Source organism: Gymnoscopelus microlampas (assembly GCF_963454915.1).
Source record: "Gymnoscopelus microlampas genome assembly, chromosome: 1".
Taxonomy (NCBI): domain Eukaryota; kingdom Metazoa; phylum Chordata; class Actinopteri; order Myctophiformes; family Myctophidae; genus Gymnoscopelus; species Gymnoscopelus microlampas.
This window is the reverse complement of record NC_139962.1, coordinates 42740741-42768487: the sequence shown is the minus strand read 5'-3', so window position 1 is coordinate 42768487 and position 27747 is coordinate 42740741. Positions and strand designations below refer to the sequence as shown.

At 39.4% G+C, this 27747-nt stretch overlaps 4 protein-coding genes across 4 annotated transcripts in view; all 4 read right to left on the bottom strand.

Annotated features, from left to right (window-relative positions):
* Positions 1–1649: 1649 nt before the first annotated feature.
* On the bottom strand, positions 1650–10900 carry mvda (mevalonate (diphospho) decarboxylase a). Its single transcript, XM_084048552.1, has 10 exons — positions 10688–10900; positions 10040–10110; positions 9069–9183; positions 8766–8912; positions 8113–8312; positions 6392–6466; positions 5470–5688; positions 3143–3258; positions 2549–2657; positions 1650–2185 (listed from the first exon to the last, which is right to left on the bottom strand). The coding sequence occupies exons 1-10, from the start codon at positions 10761–10763 to the stop codon at positions 2105–2107; spliced, it is 1209 nt and encodes a 402-aa protein (XP_083904678.1). The 5' UTR covers positions 10764–10900; the 3' UTR covers positions 1650–2104.
* Positions 10901–11507: 607 nt separating this feature from the next.
* Positions 11508–15351, bottom strand: pdcd5 (programmed cell death 5). Its single transcript, XM_084057768.1, has 6 exons — positions 15195–15351; positions 13764–13807; positions 13561–13622; positions 13021–13112; positions 12840–12911; positions 11508–12742 (listed from the first exon to the last, which is right to left on the bottom strand). The coding sequence occupies exons 1-6, from the start codon at positions 15261–15263 to the stop codon at positions 12692–12694; spliced, it is 390 nt and encodes a 129-aa protein (XP_083913894.1). The 5' UTR covers positions 15264–15351; the 3' UTR covers positions 11508–12691.
* A 1612-nt stretch (positions 15352–16963) lies between these two features.
* uraha (urate (5-hydroxyiso-) hydrolase a) lies at positions 16964–18618 on the bottom strand (the record flags this gene model as incomplete). Its single annotated transcript, XM_084055065.1, has 4 exons — positions 16964–17053; positions 17267–17402; positions 17558–17697; positions 18565–18618. The coding sequence occupies 4 exons, from the start codon at positions 18616–18618 to the stop codon at positions 16964–16966; spliced, it is 420 nt and encodes a 139-aa protein (XP_083911191.1).
* Positions 18619–20404: 1786 nt separating this feature from the next.
* Positions 20405–27747, bottom strand: part of LOC311051789 (RNA-binding Raly-like protein) — a 52338-nt gene continuing 44995 nt past the window's right edge. Inside the window, exons 5-7 of the mRNA XM_084066433.1 lie at positions 27239–27352; positions 22057–22211; positions 20405–21552 (exon numbers count right to left, since the gene is read on the bottom strand). Coding sequence (XP_083922559.1) covers positions 21514–21552; positions 22057–22211; positions 27239–27352 — 308 coding nt within the window. The 3' untranslated portion in view covers positions 20405–21513. The remainder of the gene's footprint in view (positions 21553–22056; positions 22212–27238; positions 27353–27747) is intronic.

Genomic DNA, 27747 nt, shown 5'->3' with positions numbered 1-27747 from the left:
TACAACTAGAGAATATTGTAATAATCGCTATTTTGGTTATCTCTACAGTAGAGGAATTCTGGACCAAATATGGCAGACCAAATATCAGAGATCAGACCAAATCATGTCTAACAACAAATGTATATAGGCTATTGCAATCAATGTATTTAATTGATTGAATACTTAATTAGTCAAAAATGGAAACAGCACGTGGTAGCCTATACAGTCAGACATTAAGGCTAAAAGAATAACACAAAAAAAAGTCCTGGGGACTTGTTTCCATTGTGGTCCTATGTATTCAATTCATCAACATAGCATAACAATAACACAAAATACATGTCATCAAAAAATACAAAACACTATATGTACAAAGGAGAAAAGGGAAAAACAGCGGTAGTGAATGACACCTCTTTTCTACAGAAAATTGCATTTATCTACCCTTGTGGTCTCCTGATAGATGTTTTTTCAGGCCAGCTTTAAAGAAACCAGTGATTTACCTCTTTTTCACTAGTAAGAGACCACACCTTCTGCTCAAGTTAAACAGTATTTATTGAATGGAATGAGATGCAGTATGTGTATTGATGAGGAGCCCGAGGTGGGGCGAGAGACTCAGGGTGGGGGGTGTAGTCTCGGGAGCCAGACGACCACGCGTGCTCGGCCCTGGAGCTGTCTGTCGCCTCTGCTCCGAACGCTACCCCCCCCCCCCCCCTCCCTCCCCCCTCCGAGGCTCCTGGAGGAAAGCAGATAGAAATGTTAGGAGAGCAACGTAATGGAGGAATGTTGGGGAGGAGGAGGGCATTTTTGACAACGCGAGCGAAATCAAAAGGGTAAATGATACAATAGCAGGTGTATTTATACTGTGGTGATTGCTGCGTGGAGTGGGAGATAAGCAGCGCAGGTGAACTTGATCATGAACGTGAGAGGCTGAGCAGAGGGCGGTCTCTACTCCCGAACCTACGTTGAACACAACTACATTAATGGATGGTGTCAGCTGTCAGGGCATTCCACATTTTGGTGGCAGAGTAGTAGAATGAGAGTTTGTTCTGTATTTGGGTAGTACCAGATTGTGGGTGTCACTCACTTTGGAGAAGTAGTTAAGTTAGGGTATTGAGGGCACTGCCCCTTTGACTATCTTTAAATACCAATCCCATTTGTTTTGCTTAAAGGGATAGTTCACCCCAAAAATGACTTTCTTTTCCTATCGATTAGTCACCCCATGGAGACTTGAATTCATGGATATTTTTTTGTTTTTGTCGCATTCCAAAGCCAATAATTTGATGACCGGCAGTGGTTGGCTTAGGAATGTGACAAAAACAAAAAAGTCATTTTGGGGGTGAACTATCCCTTTAACCCTGTCTTCTACCCTGAACCATCCCAGGCTAGCAAAGTGTGTTGGAATTGGGTGGGTCATGGGCTTTAGGTCAAGAAGTAGTTGAATCAGTTTGTTTTGGGAGTCTGAAGCTTGGTTTTTAGTGACATTGAGATAATCTAGAATCAAGAGGTGCAGGTGCATAGTCGAAATGGCATTGAATGAGGGCTCCAAATTTAAAGGGCAGAGAATCACTGCTTTACAGTACTTAATTACAACATTCCAAAAAAAGAGATAACACAAAGTATGTTTAAGTATCACTAAATGTCTCCCTGCAGAACAAAACATGACACCCATTACATAGAGTAAAATAGATTTTATTAAAATATACAGAACATGAAATATAGGTACATTTCAGGGGTGTTTTTGAAGGTGGAGATGAAAACGTACACTAGCTAATTGATTTTATCTGTGACTTTTAGCACAGCTCTCTTGATAAAAAAAATGCATTGCATTTCTTCAGAGAGGTCAGAGTGCCTGGTTCACTGTAGGCCCTACTGCAACCCTGCAGCAGTTTGGTTGGGTTTCAGTGCCTTGCTCAAGGACTTATGGTAGTACTTGTAGACACTAGATGCAATACCAGCCACCTTTCAGTCACATATGCAGTTAGTGACATTTGGAACCAACAACCTCTAACTCTACAGCTGAACAATCAGACCTTGTTAAAACTATTCATATAGTCCTATGCATCTGCCAATGGAGATTCCCAATTCTCAATGTAGATTTGATGCTTGTGGTTTATCGTGCTAAAGGGCATCACTCATTCTTCTTAGGCAACCCTTCAGGTCCAAGCAAATGCTGGCTGGGGCCCTCCAAAACACAAGGGCCTGGCCCAACCTGAAACACATAAAATACAAGTCTGTTCACTCAATACCACCAAAGAATAGATTAGAATAGGTACAATTGTAATATGAATGAGCGCAACAGTACAACATATAGACAGGTTTATGCCCAGAGATACCAAATATGTAAATTAATCACAATATTTACCTAAGCAAGGACAACTATACCACGTCATAAAAAAAAACATAGACCTAAAGCATTGCTTTTGAAAGATAATGATGTTAACACAATATTTGTACATATTTTGCAGCCCTACATAACACAAGGAAGAGCTGCATCTTACGTAGATAGCACAGCAGGCCATGACACAAAGGCACAGGCAAATTACAATGAGGAAGGGCTGTCTTAAGTTGGTACCTTGGTACTAATAATGTAGCTGAGTCCTTTTGACATGGGCTCTAGACCAATAGCTTGCTTCAGCTCTTCAGAAAGGACTGCATGGTCCACTGGGAGACCCTTAAGAAACCTGTAGAGATGGAAGAGCATGACTCAATTGCAACATAACATAGAGGCTGTTAAGATAAGAAAGCTCAAGGTAAAGAAATGTAATGCTGAGTTAAAAATGTATATTATAAATATTCATGTGTATTTCATATACATGAGCATCCCTACAGCAGTGGTTCTCAAAATGTTTCAAGTCAGGGACCCCCAAATGAATGTGTATTTGGCAGAGGACCCCATAGCAGATCCCCATAGCAGATCTACAAGCTCAAAAGTGATGCGTTGTGAGCTTGTAAATCTGCTATTTTCAAATAGCTGTTGTATATTAGGGTTACAGTGGTTGAACAGATTTCGATGCTATATTAACAAATTCAGCTGGGGACCCTCTAGAACCCCATGAAGGACCCCTGGGAGTCCCCGAACCCCACTTTGGAGGACCACTGCCCTACAGTACCATAGTTGGGTGAAAGATACATTAAAGCTCAGCAAGTTCGCTGAAAGTTAACTCACTGTCCTCCATTGGTCTCTGGGGGAAAGAAATGGCGGACCACCTGGACAAACTCGGTGACATGCTCTTGTAGAAGGTAGATCACAGCATTTGGCCCGGCATCAAATGTGTAGGCCACCTAGAGAGGGAAATCAACATACTGAGGTTAAGAGTGCATATATTATAAATGTTTCACACGTTTCGTTTTCGTCATAGTTTCACAACACACCCACAAAGTTTCACATCTTCATTACACCATAACAGAAGTTACGTTGAAATGTAGAGCAGGTGCAAGACTTTAGCTAGATGCACATTTCTTTATTCTGCGCTACATCAGGACGCTAACGCATTGTGGCCAGAGACTTTGTCACAACAGTCAGATTGTTCACAGCTGAATCTTACTGAAAGACAATGAAGTAAAACTGAGAAGTACAAAAAAAAATCTTAGAACAGCCAATTCTAAGATGATGCAAACAAAAAACTAACACAACCAACAACACATACACATTCACCAGGACAAATAGAAACAAATAAAATAATAGACATCATGGGGCGGCCATAGCAGAGTGGTTAGTGAGCCCGCCTAGGGAGCCAAAGGCCCTGGTTGCCCCAGGTACAATTCCAGGCCAGGCCAGCAAATGTGTCGATGAAATGAAATATGTCCCTGAGCAAGACTCTTAACCCCTAATTGCTCACAGGTCCTCATTGGAAACAAGACGGCAAGGACTTTCATGAACGGACCTGTTAAAGGAATTATCCTTATCCTTATCCTATTGATGGGTTGCGATGCGTTGTGAACCTGTAGATCTGCTATTTCTGCAGAATGTTTGTGTTATGACATGCCCAGAATAGGGATGCTTGGGTTCATGTAGCAAACAAAAAAAGAAGTGAAAAGTAAATCAACTGTGACACTTTGAAAGGGGCTGCTGACCTGGCATGACACCACATGTCGTCTTTATGTTTCAGTGTTCTACAATTGTAAAGGCCTGGCCAAAAACACCCCCACCAGGCCAACAAAATACTTTTTTTCAGATTGTTGTCTAATAATAAATGCCAAATAAATAGCCTACCCATTCATTCAAAAATCGACCATCATTTGCATTTAGAAATGATGGTTCTTGAATGTGCATGCACACAACTCAACAGGAACATCATCTGTACTAGACACTATGCGCTCCCTCCTCCTGTGGCAAGTAGGGACTGCGCATACACAATGTTGCTTCACTATTGGTATTACTACCAGCCACAGTTTTTCCTCTGCCGCTTTGCTAAGTTTCTACATCATCTAGTCACTTGTGCAGATAAGAAAATAAACCTCTTTCTTTTGAGCACATTTCAAAATGCTTTGGCACATTCATCCAAATGATTATGTCCAATTGCCTGGTGTTTCCTACATTATCAATTGATTATGTCATGGTGTAGTATTATACTGATTCTCTGTTGAATAGTCTTACCCCCAAAACATCTAAGCATTAGTTCATTGCATAAGTTATTAGGTGCCAGTGTTTCCCCACGGATGAAGCTGTAGCAGCGATGGCAAATATTTATATCGGGGGGAAAGAACTCTCTTTCAATGGGTCTGGATGTAGCCCTCTACTCTCCTCACACGTCTATAACTGGTTATGAAGTGTCTGTACTGGTAGTACAAAATAATGTAACTTTAGTTTATAAAGACATAAGATGGAGCCGACCATCTTATGGCAGTAGTGGTCATATTTCATATTGCACCGGTGCTGAATGCATATTGTATATAATAGGGGAAACACTGCATGCTAACTATTAGGGATGGGTCAGAATAATTGATTATTGAGTAATTACTTTTGAGGATAAAAATGTAATATGAAACGATTTCTTTTAATGTATTTATTTCTTTAAGGCTGTCATCCAAAGCCTGCCCATAGTAACTACATTTAACTACGGGCATAATCAAATTATCGTTATTAATAGCATGAGAATAATGATCTTTCAATTTGGCCAGTCATGCACATGCACATCCAAACCAACTAGTTGAACCAGTTGCCATAATCTGTCAAGCATATACTGTACACAATAGTATGTGTTCAGTTAGACATTGTGATCTGGAGGAGAATCTGAGGCTGGATAGACAGGAACGTCAGGAGGTGTGGAAAGACTGTATTGTAATTACCCACACAGTGCTGCATGTACACTTCTCTGCCTTAGGGGTTTCCTAGCTTTACATAATAAAAAAATCGACACATTTTCCTTTGTGCTATTTTTTCTTCAAACCAAGCGAAGGTGACAGGTGGTCCAGTCATACCACAAGACCTGAAAAAAAACCCGGAGGGAAACCTTACCCCTTTTCAGGGCAAGAACCAATCCATTATCTCACCCTTATCTCCCCATGGTGCCGGTTATACTGGTGCACCAAACTGATGACTTGACGAGACACGTTGTTAAGGTAAAATATCGGTGGGTATGTGTCAAGACAGGTGGCGTGAAACTGGTTGCTGTCTTTCATGGTCAATTCAGCAAATGTGGCAAAGTCCTTCCTGTGTACTGCTTCGATCATCTCCTCCATTCTTTGAGGGACCACAGACTCAGCCCGGTGCTGCATAGACAAGAGAGTTCAGGGAGTAAGAACACTCAAGTCACATTCAAATGCGTTTTGATCAATTGTAATGCCAAACTGTTGGTAGACTGTACATACATTCAAGTATTCACTGTAGAAAGCCTTTGACACTGTACACATATATTAATTCTCATATTCACTGTTGATAGTCTGTACATACATCCATTCATATATTCATCAGCAATAACTCACTGGTGATAGATTGTACATTTATACTTACAGGTAGACTGTACATACTGTATGTTAACCGATTCACTCAGAGATCCAGTGCAGATGTCAGAACTATGTCTAACTATTTTGATATTTATTTTAATTTTGTATTTTTTTGTATCCATCTTGGTTTGGCTCTTGATTTGTATTGTTACTGTACCCGTGTTTCACTCTTCACTGCTGTGACACCAGAATTTCCCTCCGTAGATCAATAGAGAGCTGCCCATTAGTCCATTAGTCTGACGGCCCATTATTCCAACATACCAACAGTCCAACAAATGTTAGGTTTAGTGTGAAGTTATGGTTCGGGTTAGGCTTAGATATATTGGTAGCTGTCGGATCAACGGTACTTCGTAACAATGGACTGTCGGATTAATAGCATGGCACTTATCAATAAAGGCGTATCTTATAGTGTCAGTATTGACAGAAGTCTGACAGGGTGGGTTGTAGGAATGTAAGGAATGGTAAATACCTTAAGGAGATGGCTTGTTTTTACACTGGTTTGCATGCCAGAGGTGCTGCCCACAGGCTTCCGCTCAGCACTCGCCTAGTAAACAAAGGAAATCATGTTAAACTGTGTTCATTATGACAATGCACACAATGGGCCTCATTCACAAAGCTCTTCTTAAAACCGTCTGGCATCTGGCAATTTGTTTTAAAATACAACTATCCTTTTTCATCTCCAACAGACGATTACATTTCTATTATATTTTAGTGTGGACCTGCTCGTAAATAAAGACCAACGTGGGAATTACGAAAGGGTGTGTAAAGCTTTTCTTTTTTTTTTAACCTTTTGTTTATTTGGCATTTTCAGCATGTTAGACAGGGAAAAAACATCATTTCGTCATATCATTATTTCTTTTGTTTTTTTTTCCCCGAAAAAGGACATCCTTTCATCATATCATTTTTTTGGTTCAAGCTGACAAACGCATTCCAAAGCCTTGTCAGCTTGTATGATACATCTGGTGTTTTGGCAAGTTATTCCCACACGCGATGGGATTATAAACACAATCATTTAATTTCACAGTGAAAGTGAAATTAAATGATTGCTCCAGTGCGTAGCCCAGAGCCTTGTATTAGAGAGTTGCGCAATGAGGGGGCAGAAACAGCGCCGGTCACGTGGTTCATGTAACTGGAAATAGTTACAAGGAGCCGTAGACTTCAATGCATTCCATGAACTTCCGGTTTAGGGCTTTGTCACTATTCGCCAATAGACGGCTATGTAGAAGACCTGGCCCGAAGAAGTGAACGCTAGTGTCAGAACTCTCTCTCTCTATGGGTCCTGGTGTAGCCTAAATGAGAAGATAGTTTTACATAGTTTAAGCACTGATGTCACAGGACCAAATAATATAGTCACATCACAGGTTTACAGGTGTAATGAAGTGGGTGAAATTTGTTTTTGTGCAAAAAATAATGGAGCTTGCACAAAAAAGAATTTCAACCACTTCTTTACACCTGTAAACCTGAGATGTGACAATAAAGATTATTCTGATTCTGATTAAAGGATAAGTTATTTGCTTAAAATAAGTGTTAAACAGCTCTATATTCTGAGAGTACTCATTGCTATAGAGTGTTTGTTCAGTAACAGGAGTCTCAATGTAGCTCCAGCTCTTAATTAAACAGAAAATGCATTATCAGGCCGGGATACCAATTTTATCCAATCAGGATAGAGAACTCAGTCAGATTAAACAAGTGAAATTAGAAGTGATGATACAAAGAAATGAGCAGACAAAAGGGAGACTACTGTTACTAAACAAACACTCTATAGCAATGACTACTATCAGAATATAGTGCTTTAACCTTTTAACAAAAAAACTTTTGTTTTAACCAAATAATATCACTTATATTACCCTACCTTTAAAACATTAGCAGGATATTATATAAGCCTATTAATATTGTTCTACCAAACAATTGCACACCATTGCTGAGGTAAAAAAAAAAGATGATGGCATGCAGGACAGTGGAACACCGCTATTCAATATGGATTATTATGGATCAGAGCTTTATCGTAAGTACATTTCATGAATGAACCCCAAAACATGAACTTAAACTCAAATGACAGTAACATAAGTGTGTTAGATGCTCTGTTTAACAACACGAACAGCAGTGATCATATATGTTTTCCCTTCCTGTAATTTTTACCTTTAAATGTTGTCACTCTCCCACAAATATTAACACACAAGAAAGACCTACCACAAGTACAAGGACTCTGAGCTCAGGCCAGTGGCTCTCTGGCTCCACCTGCTGGGCTAAACTGTCCTTGCCATCATCTCTGCATCCCATGATCCACTGGACAAATCCACCGTACATACTCCTACAGGCACTGCCTGAGCCTTGCCTTGAAATCACAGACAGTTCTCCTTCAACGCCAAACAACCGCGCCAGGGTGTACACTACAACGGAATAAGGAGGGGAGGGTGGGACAGGAACAGGAACATGCATCAACAATGCGATGGGGAGCCAAGGAAACATTTTAGTTGTTTGTTTTTTATTTTAAAAGCCTTTTGATACAAACGTTTCAAACCAAGTTAAGTGATGTAAAAACATTGTGCTAAGGTTAGTAGCAAGGTATTGAGAGCCTCTTCATGTTATTATTGTTCTAGTATTTAAAATCAACCATTGATTTATGATTTTCCATTGGTGTCATCTGTGCCGTTTCACTTGTGCATTGGTTAAGAGTTTTCAGCAGATATAATAAGCTGATGGGGTGAAATGATACAGTAAATCATCTCACATATGCATGCATACACTAAACTTAAGCCTAATAACGCATTGTGTCACGTTGTTAGCTGGAAAATCTGCTATATTAGGTGACAACATTGTTGTACAAATAAATTATGCTTTACCTAAACAAGCAAAGCCAGCCGCAGAGGAGGCAAGTCCAGCAGCCGTGGGGAAGTTGTTGACAGAGCAGATGTGGACTTTATGAGACAAACCAATCCCATCCACACCGGACTCCCCATCACTGCGTCTCTTCCTCGCTAGTCGACGAACTGAGGTAGCACAACACAAAACAATACATCTCAATGACTTTGACATATTCATTTCTATTGGCTTGCTCATCAAATCAACCTTTTTGCTATTTTAACCTTCTTATGCAAAAAAAAAGAAAGACATAAATAAAAAAATGAATAAAATAAAAGACTCACTCTCTCTCAGACAGGACTGCAGTCTGGGATGGTTTATGTCCTCCTCTTTATCGTTGAGCCATATGCGATCCTCCTGAAATGATCTGCTGGAAGCAATTGTTGTGGTTGTTTTCAGCTGGATGGAAAGAGGTAAAGACAGATCTATTTCAGAATCTCCTTTTTTTTTTACAGGGTTAGGGTTAGGGTACATTTAGAAGAAATGTGACTGGGTGCTTGCTCACATACACAACGCAACAATACACAAATTGAATAAATGTACAGACAGTGTTAAAAATAGAAGTTGATCAAAAAGCAGAAGCTAGCAATATATTAGCTTCACATTTTATTTAACATTAAAAACAAAAGCATGAATAATTTAGCTTTGTTAGAATACGCAGTAAAAAATGTTGACACATAGACTGGGAAGACTGGAGACCTTCCGATTCCCAGACAGCCCATCTATCCATTCAGCAAGGTGTCCCTGAGCAAGACAAAGACACTAAACCCATAACTGCTCCCATGGCACTGTATTGCGCCCACTGCTCTTAATAATTAGGATAGGTAAATGCAGAGGACAAATTTTACACATGGGAAAATGTACAGGGTATACACCAAATACCCCCAAAATAACTAAAGGGGACTAAATTATTATTATTATTATAATTACTTAATTATGTATTAATGCCGAAGCATCCCAGTGCCGAGAATACAATACTAGAGTTGAACAAACTTTACCAGCATGCAAACCTCACTTAGCCTATATGTTTTGAGCTGAGCTTAGACTGAGCTAATTGGTCTGCGTCCAAATGTATAAACATCTTCATTCAATGAAATGATGTCCAAAAATATAAAAAAGGAAGAAGCATTACATTTCATTAACATTCAAGTTTGTTTCATTAAGTTTTAATATGAGATCCTTGAGGGTGAAGTCATAACTATTAAGTTAATAACAGAGATAAAAATCGATATCTGAGTGGTGGAATACTCTGTACCTGGTCTTGATGGAGTGTGACGCTCAAAGAGGAGTTGATTGGCAGGATTAATTCCTCATTTCTCTTCCCCCCTAAAAATGTATATTCATAAACATTAAACACTATATAATGATCTGTTAATATATAGTTCAAGTTGTTTGTTTAATAAGAAGGTTAGAGAAGCGTGTGCTTGTGAGTTCCCAGTTTGATTCCCCGGACCTGCAGAAAAGATCTGGTTGGGGAAGAAAAAGACCAACACTCACCCTTCGAGCAAGGCACTGAACTGCTCCAGTGGAGCTGCTCAGTGGCCAACAGCATGATTGCAGTTGTACTCTGAATAAGGTTCTGGCCGGTATCTTAGCTTCCTTTTATTTATTCAAGATATATAGTTGGTTCTCAAAGTCGGGTACGGGGACCCCCAAGGGATCCCCAGCAAAAAAATAGTTAATATATCGTCACAATCATTTTAACCACTTTGACCGTATTTTATATTTTGCCTATTTTAGCAAAAATGTATTTGCACAAAATATTTGGGGGTCTGCAGCCAAATACATATAATTTTGAGGGTCCTTGACATGAAAAAGTTTAAGAACCTCTGGTTAGTTAGACCATCACCTCACAATCACTTCAACACAAAACTACAAAATGTGACTATTGAATGATACTCACAGTATTTGATGACAGCTATATTGACTGGAGCGGTGCATGTCACCATGTGTGGTCTGTCAACTCTGTCCTCTGGCATCCTTGTCTACTGCCTCTTTCAGCCGATACAAAATAACAGCTCAAAATAATGTATTTTTTAATGTTTTTGTCTAAAGACTAAAGACATACGCGGTGTAATCTCCTACTGTTATGGCTAACTACTACAGTAATGTTTCCCACACAGTGGTAGCGCTTTAACAACCCCTCATCCTATTGGTTGACGTTGAACATATGACTAGGCTCACCACCAATCACAGCTACGCATTCTTCGTCGTGGAATCTCGACAGCCAATGAGCGGCCATCAGACCACAGTCGGACGTACATGAGATATGACCATAGGTAAGACCAGTGGTGTAAAAGGACCTTGGTACTCACATAATTGTTTACAAGTAAACAGTAAAGTATCAGTACTGCAATGTAGAAATACTCTGTTACAAGTGAAAGTCTGGAATTCAAAATTTACTTGAGTAAAGTACAAAAGCATTGGTATCAAAATGTACTTAAAAGTACACATTTTCAAATAATTGTAGTGCAGTAAAAGTACAATATTTGCCTTTGCGATGTAGAAGAGTAGAAGTCGAATAAGTTGGAAATACTCCAGTACAGTAAAAAATAAAAATACCTCAATTGTAGTACAGTACTTGAGTAAATGTACTTAGTTACTTCACACCACTGATAAGGTTGAATCCCATCCCACTCTTCATGGACCGGACGGTCCCACACATACTAGATGATGTTAAATAAGTCTTGGTTGAAAATATGTGATTACAAAAAGATCACCGCTTTGTGATTTATGCCATTTATTTTTTTTGTAGTTGGGTGTAGTAGGCGACATATTTGGCAACTCAACTTTTATTGCTTTTTCCCCCCCATATTGTGGAACAGGAAAGTGCAAGTTATTTATCTAGTAGGCTAATTCTAACTCAAGTTGTGATGTCAAATTATGAATAAGCAACAATCTCCTGCACTTGCATAGAGCAAGAATGATTATTTTCTTGACCCCAGTGGACCATTAAGCTTACCTTTATAGTCTACCTAAAACATGAATAAAGATGGCAAACTGCAAAACAAACACATTGACTAAAACTTGAATAAAGATGACAAACTGCAAAACAAACACATTTGAAGATGGAGCACTTACTCTTAAAATACTTAAACCACTTAAACCCTACTACAGTATACTTCATTGAGCGGGGTCCCCTGGGGTCTACTTGGCCCCCTCCTGTTTTCCCCTCTACACCAAATCTCTTCATCAAAAATAGGCGATCTACAAACTCTACAATGTGAGCTTTTAGATCTATTTTCACAGAACATTTGCCCCAGAATAGGGACACTAGGGTTCGTGTGGTTAAAGTATCTGATACTTCAGTGTAAAAATAAGCATTTTAATGTAAGGCTTTTTATTTTTCTGTAAACATTTAAGTAACATGCCAGTGAAAAAAAAAAAAATATCAAAGTGCTATATCCAAAGTTAACGTTATTCAAACACTGAATAGCACATCATGTATTATACAGCATTCACAAAACAGTCCAGATAAAATGCATCCACAGCAGTATCTGCTTTGCAATTTCTCCAGCTTCTTGTGTTTGAGTCAAACATGGTGGAAAATGAAGCGAAATCAATATCTGGTTATAAGAACCCAACATAAAAGGAAAATGATCATGGTCCATCATCATTGAGGTGCAACACATGTGCAAGGCATGGTTATGGGCCCTTTATTGTATGAGACTGCAAATGTCAATGTCAAAGACTCAAATGCACAGTGTCTTGCACAGCAATTCTGACTACCAGAAGTATGTAGATTCCAGAACCACACAAAACAGGATGTGGCACCCCAGGACTCAACTACGAGAAATCCACCTGTCAAACAATTCTCTCTATGAACAGAGTCCCGGTAAAACATATCCTCATCCTCAAATCATGCTGTTAAAACAGCTTGGCTCACTCCAGGGCTCCCTTTAGAGTGTCAGTAATCATCATCTTCTTCATCCGAATCCATCACCCTCCTTCTGTTGAACTGAAATGTAAATTTTGTCAAAGAATATAAGAAAAAAATACACAAACTGAATCGTCAGCTGCTGTATAAAATACTATGCTATAATAATATGACTTACTTTGACAGTTGTCTTTTTCTCTGTTTGCTGACTGACTTTTTCAAGGATCTCGATCAGGCCTGACTCTGTAATCTGACAAGGGAAGGGATGCAGAAATTGTTATTAAATGCACAATAAAATAAGAAAATTAAAAGTGCAAATAAGATATAAAATGTGAGTAACTAACAGGCCATACTCTTACCTTTCCTCCCAACTGTCCATAACGAGCCATTTGTATAAGATAGTTCTCCACTGCTTTGGCTTTCTCTGGCTTCACCAAAGCAAGGTTGCTCACTGAAAATAGAAGCAGATATTATTACCTCCATTTTAATCCTGGATCCCAAATGGACCCTTATGGCCCCATTTCTTTCAATTTGTACTACTCTTGAGTTAAACAGCGAGGATTGTACTGTATAGTGGTGATTAGATATCTATAGATATCAGTCCTGTGTGTGACATAGCTACTGTAGTTATTCATTTTAAAATATTTTGCACTTTGGGATTTGCATTTTTTTAACACTATACAGGTACTGTGGTATTTTACTGTGATGATGCTACCACCTTTTGGTACATTATATTCCAGAGACCAGAGTTACTGTATATGATTTTAGGGCTTTACAAGTCATAATTCTGCTTTCCTGGACTTCAACAAATTCTTATTGTTAATTTAACTCTGAGAGTGTAAAAACAGGTACAGGTATATCTTTGCACTCTCTAAGTTAAATTAACGAGAGGCACTTACATCTGCCACGGGCTGACTGGTCGAGAACTTGAGCCAATATAGAGTTTCTCATCTCCGATTCTCTGTGAAAAAGAAAATAATTAAATCAAGAATTAAATCACAACATTCAATGAACTTGGTTTGAGAACAATTGTAGTGGGCAAATGAAAACTTAGTGGAGCACAAAATGTTTGCATTACTATGCTTTTAACGCATAGTATTACCTCTGTTTAGCCTCTTGTTGTCCTTGTTGGTCATTTCCAGGATCCTGAAAGGATAGGGAATGTCAGGCCTCTATTATAAACTTGTATTCTTGTAATCTATGACGGTGGTTCTCAAAGTGAGGTCCGGGGACCAGGGGTCCCCAACAAAATTAGTTTTATAAATCAACTTTAACTTCAACTATTAAAACATTGCCAATCTACAAGCTCACTATGCGAGGGGTTTTGAGCTTGTAGATGTGCTATTTTTTTATGTTTGACCATTAACCTTGAAAAGGTGTGAACATTTTCAACACAAATATTATTAGTTGACATGAACATTTTTGAGAACCACTTATCTATGGTACATGTAACAATGAAGGGGATAAACCAGCAGGCGATGCTGCAGTGATGCTGAGGCACAAAGGCAAAATAAAAAAAGTGTTGAGCAATTATCACACAAATACACAGCCTTCAGTTGATTGACACTACACATTTGAGCTGAATTTGATTGTTTAAAAATAATACCAGACTTCCACAGAATTTGAAACCAATTCCAAGTTGTAAACAGTAAAGACTAATACAACCTCATATTTTTACAGTTACGGTTGTTATTACATCTTCTGCCATTTAACTGCCTATGCCACTGCTATTTTTAACCACATTATGTGTGTGTGTGTGTGTGTGTGTGTGTGTGTGTGTGTGTGTGTGTGTGTGTGTGTGTGTGTGTGTGTGTGTGTGTATACACCCATAACATACACACACCCTATTAATATCTGTAATCAGATACACACATATTTTATTGTATCTAACACACTAGAGTTGCTTGTTTATTATGCACCCCCATGTGTATTGTGTATGCTTCCACTTATCAATGTACATTATTATTATGTTGTTTGCTATGTTGCTGACTGAGCGTTGCTCCATCATTTCTCTGACACTAGCCTTGGATCAAGATCATAGATGTACTTTTATCGAGTCTGACTTTTACTTTCGTATCTATCATATGCAAATGTCAAAATCGATAAGAAAAATACATCTATGATAGTCTTGATCCAAGGCTACTCTGACACCAGACCAGACCCTGGCTGTCCCTTTTCTCCCCTCAGTGACAAGTTGACTTGGAAACCGTTCTGTATCGTCAAACAAAGCCACATCGGATTCTGTCTGTATATTACTTTGCACAAATCACGTTCGTTCAAAAAAGGCATTTGAAAAGGAGAGTCGTAAATCTCGCTATGCTAAATAGCTGGAGTCAGATCAAATTGTTTATAGGGATAATACCCCACATCATGAAACATAAACGCTACATATAAGGGTATATGTTAAATGTAGAGCAAGCCAAATGCATGTTGGCTAACATTAGGTGTTAGCTAGCTAGGCTAACAGTTACAACGGGGAATGAACAGAGCATCTCGTGGAGCAGAATGCAGATTATATAGTTCTCTTTCTTACCCCTTGTTTTGACTGTTGCAGCTCAGACATTCTTTGCCGTCTAATTGCTTCCAATTCGTCGTCTGCCATGACTGGACTGAATGCTCCAAAACTGTCACTTTTTGTGTCACGTTGGTTTCTACAGGCAAGGCCCTGCTAGCTGACTGACTCTGTTCGCCACCAGTGTTGCCAGGTTGTGCGAGAGAAACAAGCAACCGGGTCTATGAAAACAAGCCCAAAAGAAGCAACTAGGGCACTTAGGCCATTATGAGCACTTCTTTAACCTATATACTGCAGTAACTGTATACATTGAAAATAGCAGATCTATAAGATCGTAGATCTGCTATTTTCAAGAAATCTTGAAATAAAATTGGGATTTTTGGAAGATTCATTCTAAAACACAAATCTGGTATGCGGCTCACTGGCACAAAACATTTTCAGATGGTGGTTAGGGACAAATCATGACCATGACATGATGATAATTGAATGAGAACCACTGTCCACTGGTTTAAATGGTAATTAAAAAATATGGAAGCAAGCCTAAATAAGCAACTACATTTTAGAAAGAAGCCCCCAAAAAACGCAAGTTGCGCAACTACCAATATTTACAATTAACTTTACAGAAAAATAAGCCCAAAGTCGCTTATAATAAGCAGACCTGGCAACGCTGTTCACGGCAGGGAGTGCAGTCAACGTCAGAATAAAATGTCTAATCGAAATCTAGTTTAAAGCAATCAAGCACAAAGCATGGATCACATGCTGTATTTTTTTTTTGTTCGTTCATTTTCATTATGAAAATATTCTACAGATTAGACAATAATATTTAAAGTCCCTACAAAAGGTGAATCATATGTTATTTATTACAAATTAATACATTTTTTAACCATAACTGTGCACAAGAAAATCTGGACATGGCCTTTTCCAGTAGATTCCTGTCCTGGGCCCATGGCTCAATGTTCTAGAATAGATGCTAAATAAAAAAGACAAGTTGGAAATATTATTAAGCTATTCATGTATCGGCAGTATCGCTGTTTTTTTTCTTCTTCTTTGTGGTTGGACTACTCAGAAGCACTGTTCAAAGGGGACAATTTATCTTGTTTTCAAATCAGTCTATTAATATTTGTTCATTACAGCCAATAATAATAACAACTGGTTATTACATAACTGTAAATTGTAAATTGCACTTTAATATGCAATGTATTATAATAACATGATAATAACATAACTATCTCATGTATTGTAGCCTACAGCAGTGCATGGATCTCAACCTTTTCAGGCCGTGACCACCCTAAATAATCATATTTCAACTGGGGACCCCCACCCTGATAAGCACTTGGAATGTAGGAGTTGAGGCATTCAATTTAGTTTGACTCGAATATTATATAAATATTGTGAAAATAGCAGCTCTACAAGCTCACAACACGTTATGAGCTTGTACAATTTCCAAAAGAAATTCCTCTTTCTTATATTATTTGACAATTTGGCCAATGTTAGGTATTAAACAAGTCTTAAAAGTCCTTAAATAATCACTTCACTGTCATCTGGGACCCCCACCCCCTAAAACCCCCCCTGGGGATCCTGGCCCACAGATTGAAAACCACTCGCCTACAGTATACACACAAACTATGAGCTTAATACATTCCAGGCAAAACTCTGTTGTTTATTTTTGAGTGACAGCTAAGCTACTTGAAGGCTCAGCTGCTTTCAAAAGACCATCACACTTGATCTTCAACTTAATCTGTATGTAGTTATACTGTAAGAACTTTATCTCCCTTTTTGCAGTAAGATCATTAGCTCCCTCTATATGTGCTGTAAGAGAAACAACTGAGGAGCAGAGGAACGTGGAACTTCTGACTGGGGTCAGTTATGGTGAAGACAACCTGCAACAAGAGGAGAAAAGGTGTGAACAAAAAGACAGTCACTACTATATTACATTGAATTCCTTTGTGCACACAGAAGAGCACAATATTTTGCTCAACCAACAAAAGCACATAATCATAAATTATGTTTGAAATCAAATCTTGGAGGACTGAAGAATTAAGTCAATGAAAATGTTTATGTGTCAGAAAATAACAACCTGAACCATTGCTCACCTCAACATATGGATAGAAACAGGTCTCTCTCAGGCTCTCCCAGTACTGGCCAGTCTCAAAGCGCATCTTGTACACACCAGTCGTGAACCTTTCTCTTGTGATAAGTCCTGGGCAACGTCCATCAGCATTAGTTGCCCTATGATGATAATAATAATAATGATAATGATAATGATAATGATAATAATAATAATAATAATAATAATAATAATAATAATTAATAATAAAGAGTAAACTGCTCTTTATAGAGCATGGTAATGTATTTTACACATGTCATGTGTTCTCAGGGGTTACCCTTTTGTGATCAGATTCCAGACTGCATTGGAAGGGTCTAGTTGATGAAGGCTTAGGCCCATGTTTGACCCAGGGATCCCCATTCCAGTGTTCAAGACATGGGTGGTAAGAGGACTACCTGGCACTGCTATTTCCATAGTCTAGAAATCAACAATGGGAACCACCAGAGCAGCATCAAAGTACTATAAAACAATTGAGCAAAATGTTGAGGCAACCTGATAATCTAATAATATGAATGAGAGGGCAAAGGTACAACAATGTTATAGGCTAAAACTGTAAAATGATCTGCTTTATTACCATGCAATGCTCTATTAGCATGCAATTCATTACAAGGAACCAAGACCACAGTAGGCTAATTTATTTGTCAAGGTAACCAGAGGAGTTACCTGAGATGTAAATCTTGGCCTAAGGGTGGCACTAGAGGAGAGCCATGAGTCACCAAAATCAGTAGGGTCCTTACAGGGTACTGTCTGAGTGCATTAAGCTATATGGCAATTACCATAAAGTTTTTAGATATTCTGACTGATGACCGTACAACTGACATTATGAGCCCTGCCACTATAGTGGGGCTAAAAAAAAAAAATATGACAAACATGAATAGTTTCAGTTCACTTTTAGTCTGTTATGCTGTTAACCACTTTAAACCTTCTCTCTATTTTGTGCATGTCATTGTCATATAACCAAAAATACAAAAATTCAAATGTTGTTGTTTTCATTACATTTTTATTTCAGAAATAGCTAATGTAGACGATCTACAATCTCACAACATGTCATGATGCAATGCGCTGTGAGCTTATAGATATATCAGCTATTCCGAAGTATAGCACTTACGTGGTTAAATTATATTGATGTACATTTTAATCTAATACCACTCAACATTCCCCTCTCTGCTTTACTCAGCTGTCACACAAGCAGCCTCACTTAGCCTACACAACACAACGATTATGTAGCTATGGATAGGCCTATCTATTGGCCCAGCATATTGTTACTTTTAGCCTTATGCTTACCTTATTTTCAGCCAGAATGTGACTCTTTAAACGTTGCAGCCTTAGAACACTCATGTGCACAAATGATTAAAACTCAAACTAGTTTTAGATTTTCCTCACTATCCTTTCACAGGGTCTTGGGTCATCTGCTGTGCCACATGACATGGAAGGGACTTCAGCTTATCTGTTTGGTTGTTGTGCAATGGTTGTGCAAGTCACCCCTTTGTCACCCATTCAAATGTTTGAATATACTGAATGAATTAACTAAATCAATTGAAACTGTATCGAGACAGAGATGCTTTTAGCTGATAATGTAGTATACCAAAGTAATTTAGCAGTTATTTTTCTTTCAATATGTTGTATTAGACTTAGTGCAGCACATTTGACTGCTGTGGCAATGACCTCAGATTCTTCAGGCTACAAAACTCTGTAACCTCTGGGACAGAATCTGTCAGTGAGAAGCACGTTGTTTCAGTTTGCAACTTGCAACTGTTTTTCATACAATATAATTGTATAACTAATAGGCCATACATAGGCCTATCCTCAATACAAATTCCACCAATGGAGGGGTATGTGGACTTAAGCTATCCATGGACTCTGAATTACAATAATTTTAAACACAGTATTAACACATTGTAATAACTCACCTGTATGATGGTCACCAACATTGAATAAGAAATCATTAACATGAATTATGTTATGCTTATTGGTCGGATGCATAGCAACTTCACACATGTCAGCATTAACACACTTTCTTACTTTCCATTCAACCGTACAGTAAATCGTTTTGAGAATGTACAGTAGCTCATCCTGAGTACTGTATAACTGTTTGCAAAGTGGCCCATTTGAAGTTTCCTGCCTTCCAGGTGCTTGGCCGATAGAACATGGGCATTAGTATTTTTTATGTGTCACAAACAGTGCAGCATGCTGTTCTCTGGCTGCAACACGGTGTCTTCTGGATACAACAGGGTGTCTTCTGGATGCAGCTAACCTCGCGTCACCAGTCTTGGATGCAGCAGGGTGTCTTATGGGTGTAGCAGGGTGATCTCTTGGTGTACTGTAGCAGGTCCTCTGGATGTTGGTCTGGGTGGGGTGCTCGTCTCTCTGTCGCTCCCGTAGGATGTGCTCATTGCTCGGTGTGCGGTCAAGTTTGGCGTCCTTTAGATTCTTTGCAAAAGTGGGTACTGTTGCTTTCCGGATGTGCACTTGGTTATACAGGCTGTGCTGGTCCAGGGTGAGGTGGGGTGCCGTAAACATTTGGTTTCATTGCACTCTCTGGATATTTGTAGCCGATATTTACCCTTTGGATGAAGGCAGGGTGGAAGCCCCTCTGGGTAGCAGGGTAGAGATGTCAACCTTTGCATTGGGTAATGTAGAGGAAGCTTTTTCTATCACTCCCTTGATAAACTTAGCCACTTTTCTCTGTCTCAGGTCATTTGACTCCACCAGTGTGGATCATAATGTGACTGGAGAACCCAGGTGGTCCTCTGTCACCAGCTCTCTTTCTCTCTCTCGGGCGAATGGACCACATTATGGCTGACTACTGCAAAAACATAGTGCCCGATTGTCAGCACGGGACACTGCAAAAATTACATGTGATTGTCGGCCACAGATGCTCTCTCTCTCTCTCTCTCTCTCTCTCTCTCTCTCTCTCTCTCTCTCTCTCTCTCTCTCAGTGTTGCCATACTTTAAAGAACACTTCCCAGGCATTTGTAGTCATTATGAAAATACCTTTACTACAATGACATTGAGTGCTTCCATTTAACTTTTCTTATTAATGCAAACCAAAATTATCTAACACCATTACAATTGTAATAAAAAACGTGTCTCTTAAAAAAAAGAACCAATAACAAACCCCAAAACAAAATGCAAGGTAAAAACCAGACAGCTGACCAGTTACAGGAAAGTTTACAATAATGCACAATATAAGGACCTCGGCATCCCCCCACTTAAAGTACCAAAACATAGTGGAAGAGACAAGGAAATGGCATTGGCAAAAAGAAGACTTCATATCAAAGCAGAAGATGATACAGTGTGTAATATTTTTCTGAGCTGTCCAAGGTCAGGGGCATAACATAAGAATAAGCTACACACTCACACACACACTTAAAATAACTTACTTCACTACTGAATGACTAGGACCACTGGGATCTGTGTGAAGGTCCCAAATAATTTAAAAAAGAAAACTGAATTCTAGTAGATTCTGAAATACCCTGTCATCATTGGAAAACTCTCTTAAAAAGTAACAGGTATTTCATTACAATAGCTAGGCTTTTTATGAACACCAGTATTTTTTATTCACCATCTTTCTACACAAGATTCCAGTCACTGCGTTTCAAAATGGCAATATTCTGAGTGAACGGTTAACATGATCTTCAAAAGCCCATATGTTACTACTTTTCCAGTTTCCTTATGATTTCCATTCAGATTAAATATACCTTGCATAGCTCACACATCTCGTTGTTGAAACAGACTCAATTCAATCATATTAATGTTAATGTGGTGTATGACCTCCCTTTCCTGCAGGGAAATAGCAGCACCACAACCACTAGTAAGTGTTCTGTTGTGAAAATGAGAGGCAAAGCCATAACAATGCAATTGATATTGGTGTATGCCACCTATTTTAATCTGATTTTTTGTCACATATAATTACTGTTTGTCTAGTATTGTGAATGAGTGTGCAATTTTAGTGAATGAGTGTGCAATTTTATTCCCCAATGAGCTGAACCTTTATTGGATAGAATGCATCAATCCAATAGATGGCAAAGAGCAAAGAGCAATGGTAGAAGGGTATATGTTGTAGAAACAGAAAAGCTATAAATGTTGTGCTACAGGCTATGGTATTGTGGTGTATAAACATTATGGCAGGGAGTAGAGCTGCCGATATGGATGTTGGATCAGTATGGTGACTGTTTCTCTCTTCCTCTATGAGTGGCACTCAATGAATCTCTTATTTATCCTATTTCATCCTCACATTTCATCCTCAAGGTCAGAGCTGTGGTTACTCATCTGTGACAGACAGACAGACAGACAGACAGACAGACAGACAGACAGACAGACAGACAGACAGACAGACAGAGGGAGAGTTGAAAGTGAAAATTGTTTAATAACTCCCCAAATTGCAAGTCTATGATAATTATTAAGTACACTTTCATTTTGTAAGCACAATAGTCAAGTTTAGCAATTGTCCCATGTCTATCTCTGGTGCTAAGCACACAGAAACATCCTTTATCATTTTGAATTTTTTATCTTATTAGTGTGACATACATACTAATGTTTATTAACTTGATGAATTATCAATAATGCTAATCACTACTGGTCTTTTCTCTTTCTTGCTTTTCATTTATCTATTGCTCATAATGCTCATATGTTTTTATCTGATGTTAACAACCAATAATATGTTCCATATTCATTGACCGCTAAATCACAGTGATTATACAAGACTAGACTAGTGTGACGCGCATGAGAACATAGCCATCCATCACTTCTACAACATTCTAGAGGTCCATTTACCGTGTGATGGTCATCATCCGTGGCTTCGCCCAGTTCAGGGCTCTCTCTCTGGATGCGATGGTGAGAACTGGGTGGAGAGAGAGGGGGGAGGAAATGTTCGGGGCTGCTGTCAGGATACGGTGAACCACCCGGGCTGTCCTCCCTCAAAGGAGACCCTGTGGCATAACGCAGACACACACACACACACACACACACACACACACACACACACACACACACACACACACACACACACACACACACACACACACACACACACACACACACACACACACACACACACACACACACACACACACACAGAGCAGGGGTCATCACCATGCCGGGTTGTGAAGGACATTTTCGTCAAACTTAATTCTTTACCACAGACATACAAAATAAGCTGCCAATAATATTACCTGAAACACATAGGCCTATAGCCCTAAATGTATACTACTGGACTCCTAATGTGCCACAGTGCCCATGCCAATTTAATACACATTTTACAATGATTGTATTTCTCAGTGGTCGTATATAAAGTACTTTAAAGCCATACTTGAGTAAAAGTAAAGATATCTTTTTTGAAGTCACATAAGAAAATCACTCAAAGTGTTAAAGTAGGTAACATCTCGATAAAGGAGAGATCAAGTTGATGCAAATGAAATGTTTAATTGAATAAAAGATTCACATTTTGGCGATTAGACTCGGTTAACGTTTAACACATAAAATTAGTTTTAATAGGGAGAACCCCTCCTAGAGTAGACGCTGGTGGCAGTAGTGCTGATGAACCTCCTTCCCTCTCAACTCTAGACTAATAGAATATAGAATGACAGGATCACAGGCAGTGATATTTAAAGACGGAGCCCAATCGTCTGATTGGTCAACTGCAGATTGGCATATTTCAGATTGGCAGATTAGCTAGAGGTGCTCACACTTCAAGCTCTGCATGAAAGAATGTTTGTGGAGCATCCCCAGCAATGAAGATTCCTTATTGAATTTACGCTTGGAATTACATTACAAGTAGCCTACTTAGTATCAAGTATAGTGTATAGTATAGTGTTAAAATGCATCAAAGGTAAAAGCACAAGTATCAAAAATAAGACCTTTTCACAGTACAAAGAAACAAATCAACCTGAAATGCTTCTCTCTCTCTCTCTCTCTCTCTCTCTCTCTCTCTCTCTCTCTCTCTCTCTCTCTCTCTCTCTCTCTCTCTCTCTCTCTCTCTCTCTCTCTCTCTCTCTCTCTCTCTCTCTCTCTCTCTCTCTCTCTCTCTCTCTCTCTCTCTCTCTCTCTCTCTCTCTCTCTCTCTCTCTCTCTCTCTCTCTCTCTCTCTCTCTCTCTCTCTCTCTCTCTCATATATCTGATTTGAACTTTTTGAATATGTAATTGAAGCAATAAAACATAATTTGTTCCAGTACCATTCTTTCAGGTGAATGATCTCACATGTTAGTGTTTTGCTACTTAGGCCTACTTATTTCCAAGTAGCTTGTGTCTAGCTTCACTACTTTCAGAATGATGTTTTCAAATAGTTCAGCTATGTTTTTCACCATGGAGCTGGGCAGCTTGACAAAAGCTACATCACTACATATGCAGTGGCACATCAACATAAAATAGCACAACATGTTTGAGCTTTGAGTGGATTTTGTCAATCATACCAAAGAAAGAATTCTCCATCTCCTAACACTAGTTGTTTGAAGTTTCACTGTCATATCTTTAGCTTTGGACTTTGTCCATCAAATCAAAGAAATAATCCTCCATATTCAACCACTCATGCTTTAACAGTTGATATATTTTAGTTTTAAGTGGATTCTGTCCATGACACCAAAGAAATAATTCCCTATCTACATGCAATTGTAGCTTTTACCTAGTATGTTTCATTCAGTCACTCAATAGTGTTGATTCATGAAAGAAGAAACCTTATCAGCCAGGTACTCTAACAACAAACAAAACCCTTTCATTCATACGAACATGGAAATACTTTCAATAGGCCAGCCTGTCTCCATTACTCTTCTTTCAAAGACACTTCTGTGCCAGGCCCCATGCACATACTGTAACACACACTGGAACGTCTACTTCTTATGTTCTCTATGTCAAAATCAAAGCCTTGCAACATAATGTATTCTATCAAACACCAAAATGCGTAAATGCAGTATATGAAACCGGCACTAAAAAGTGCTCCTCGGAGCACAGGTCTCCGCCAGGTCAGGTAGGATAGTGTGGGGCAGCAATATTCGGAATTCGCCAATCAGGCTGGAATGTGAAAAATCAGGCGGATCGGACGGATCCATCTTGATCAGTTGACTATAGAGATCATGTGTACCGATTTGCGTGATGTTTGGATAAAATCTAAAAAAACTAGTTTTATATAAGTCGGCCTCCTGGTGGCGCTATAATAGAGCAATATTGAAAGGGTGGCATTTGTTCGTTAATCTCTGAAGAACAGATTCTCCTCTGCGTTTGAATCTGTCGGTAGCCGTGTTGACAACCCGTGCACATTGGCTACAAGTGGGCGTGCCATCAGATCAGGAAGCAGGCCGCGCTTTACCCAATCAAATGTAGTGGGCGGGATTTACGTGTTTGCCGTTCATTCCCCACTGGAAACAAACCGAAACTCATTTAACAATAGCGTCCTCGAAGCCGACAAAACCACGGAAAGTTAGTAAGATTTTAAATTGCTCTTTCATCATAGAAACAAGTGGGCTTATAACCAAAACGATCCATGTTCTTTGGGAGAAATGGTGTTAGTGTTCCGTGGAGAAATATTGTTAGTGGGAATGAAAACATAGTCGCACCACCGGAAGTGAAAGGCTGAAGTCAGACCAAAACCCCGGTTTCCCTGAGCACGGGTTGTCCGTTCAGCTCCGCCCAGAGCCAAATGAATAAGTAAAAAACAGCAGAGGGCGCTGTTTTTCCTTTTTATTTGGCGATGGGTTCCCAGATAATTTGTTCGTCAACGTAGTGCAAATGTGCGTGCGAAGTTTCACCGCAATCGGATGCTGCGTTCATGATTTGCAACATTTTGTTCAAAACGGGCCACTCCTGCAAACTTTAGATGTCAATCTTAGCCAATCAGGATGGAATATGAAAAATCTAACAGATCCGTCTTGATCACATGACTATAGAGATCATGTCTACCGATTTGCGTGAAATTTGGGTAAAATGTGAAGGTTTTTCCCTGACCTCTAGGGAGTGCACATACAAAGTTTTACACAGATCGGTGCAGTTATAGGTAAAAACAGTAATCGGCATGTTATAGCGCCACCATGAGGCTGATTTGAAAATGTTCAAGTGGCATGTCTTCCTCAGTCTAGTGGGAATGTGCGTGCAAGATTTCACGGATATCGCAAGCTGTGTTCATGATTTGAGTAATTTTGTTCAAAACGGAGCCCTCCTGCAAACTTTGCAAGCCATTTTTAGCCAATCAGGATGGAATATGAAAAATCTGAAAGACCAGTTTCGTGTAATGACTATAGAGATACTGTGTAACGATTCGCGTGACGTTTGGACAAAATCTGTAGGAGTACTGTCAAAAAATGTGTTTTGCAAAAAGCGGCCTCCTGGGGGCGCTATAACAGGGCCATGTGAAGAATTTGGGACAAAGGTTCTGAATTGGCATCCAGGGAGTGTGTGTGCACAGTTTCGCTGCGATCAAGCCAACGGTGCCGGAGATTACCTGTTCACAGACGGACACACGGACAGACGGACTGACGGACGGACACACACACACACACACACACGGACGGACGGACGGACAGGGTGCAAAACATACTCTCTCGCCATGCCTTTCGGCCTGTCGGAGACAATAAGTCCCATAATTGTCCACACAACAATGGACACCAGGCGACTTGTCTTGATGAGAGTGACAGTTGTTCTCATGTGAATATGAACAGACTGGAAAATTCAATATCATGATGATGAGAGACTAACAAGTATATTCAGATTTTATTTCAGTAACAAGGTGTCCAATGACATAATGTTGTGGAGTAAAAGTATCATTTTCTTATTTTAAATGTATTGAAGTAAAAGTTGTGATATAAACTCAAGTAAAGTATAGATCCCCCAAAACAAAGTATTGTAACAAAGTACTCATACTTCGTAACTTGACACCTATGGCGTTTTTGCATTAATTAAATCAGCGTCCTACTGTACCTATTCTGAAGAAAACCTGGAGAGTGGCAAGTCAGCCACTGTATACAGGCTGTATACAGGCATCAATGCAGCATGGTCCAAGTCTGTTTACTGTATACTGAATGTATACAGGCATCAATGCAGCATGGTCCAAGTCTGTTTACTGTATACTGAATGTATACAGGCATCAATGCAGCATGGTCCAAGTCTGTTTACTGTATACTGAATGTATACAGGCATCAATGCAGCATGGTCCAAGTCTATTCACTGTATACTGGCTGTATAAAGGCATCAATGCAGCATGGTCCAAGTCTATTCCGTGTTTGGAATTTCAATAACTGGGTCTTAGCAGTACAGTCTATGCTTTCATCACACATTAGAGGAACAAAATAAGAACCTTTTTTTTATCAACAATTTGCCACAGACATGGACAAGTATTGCCACGGACACATTTGTCCGTGTACGGACAAATCGATGACCCCTGCCATAGAGAGAGAGAGTTATGACACGCTTTGATCTCACCGCAAAGCGGGCCGCTATGGGCTATAGTTACAAACATTGCAACTTCCTCATTGAGATAGAACGAGCATTTCCGCATTCCATTCTTACAATGGGAGTCAACGCTATAGTGTCGTCACTCTCATATTAGATCACGCTGAGAGATATGTACAGAATAGACAAACAGAGACAAACCTCCTGTTCTAGACGGCTAGGCCTCTTTGGCACACTGCCGTAAAAACTAGGCACCAGTAAATCGCTCCATGGTTAAAGAAACAGATACAATAGAATAGACTAGAGCTACTGAATGACTGAGTGGACCTTTAAAGGTAGATGCCTCGGCAGTATTGCATTCAAAAGGCCACATGAGGGCAGCAGCAGCACCTCTTTCAAGGACATTGCTGATCGGTAACATTGTTCTCAAATCTCAGTCTGTTCAGCATGTTCCACACACAGCCAGGCACCCAAACAAACAACAAAAAAACTGTGATCTCACCACTCACCTTCACAATGCTCCTTATTCTCATAAATAATGAATTATTGACTCTCACACCAGCCTTCCTGCATGTGGACTCACCTCTGTGGTCATTCCTTTGTGTGTCCATCCTATCCAGACTGTCGAGCAGGCCATCGATCTGTGTCTTTATCAAAGTCAGTTCCTTCTTAATCACCTGCAACTCCTCCATACGCACTGCAAAGGCAGAGAGTAGAGAATTACAGCAACAGAAAATATCTCAGGGAGAGCTTTAAATGACATTCTACACAATTCAATGATTGTGGGCAATCACTCGATATGAATAAGCCACCCTTCCACTCTTATTATTTTTGTTTTAAAGTGTCAACACCGGTTGTAATGCCTCTTCTAGTGGGCAATACAAAAAATTTAGTGTAGCAGACAGCCCTGCCTGTAGCCCAGAATCCTGGTAGGCTATCTTCTTTGGCTGTAGATGTTTGGTTTCTCACGAGACCGGGGTTTGAATCCATGTGGTTACATTGCATTTGTCTCCAACAGTTTAGATTACTGTAATGTCCTTTTTATGGGACACATTATACTTTGAATTGATTTAAAACTTATTATTTACAATG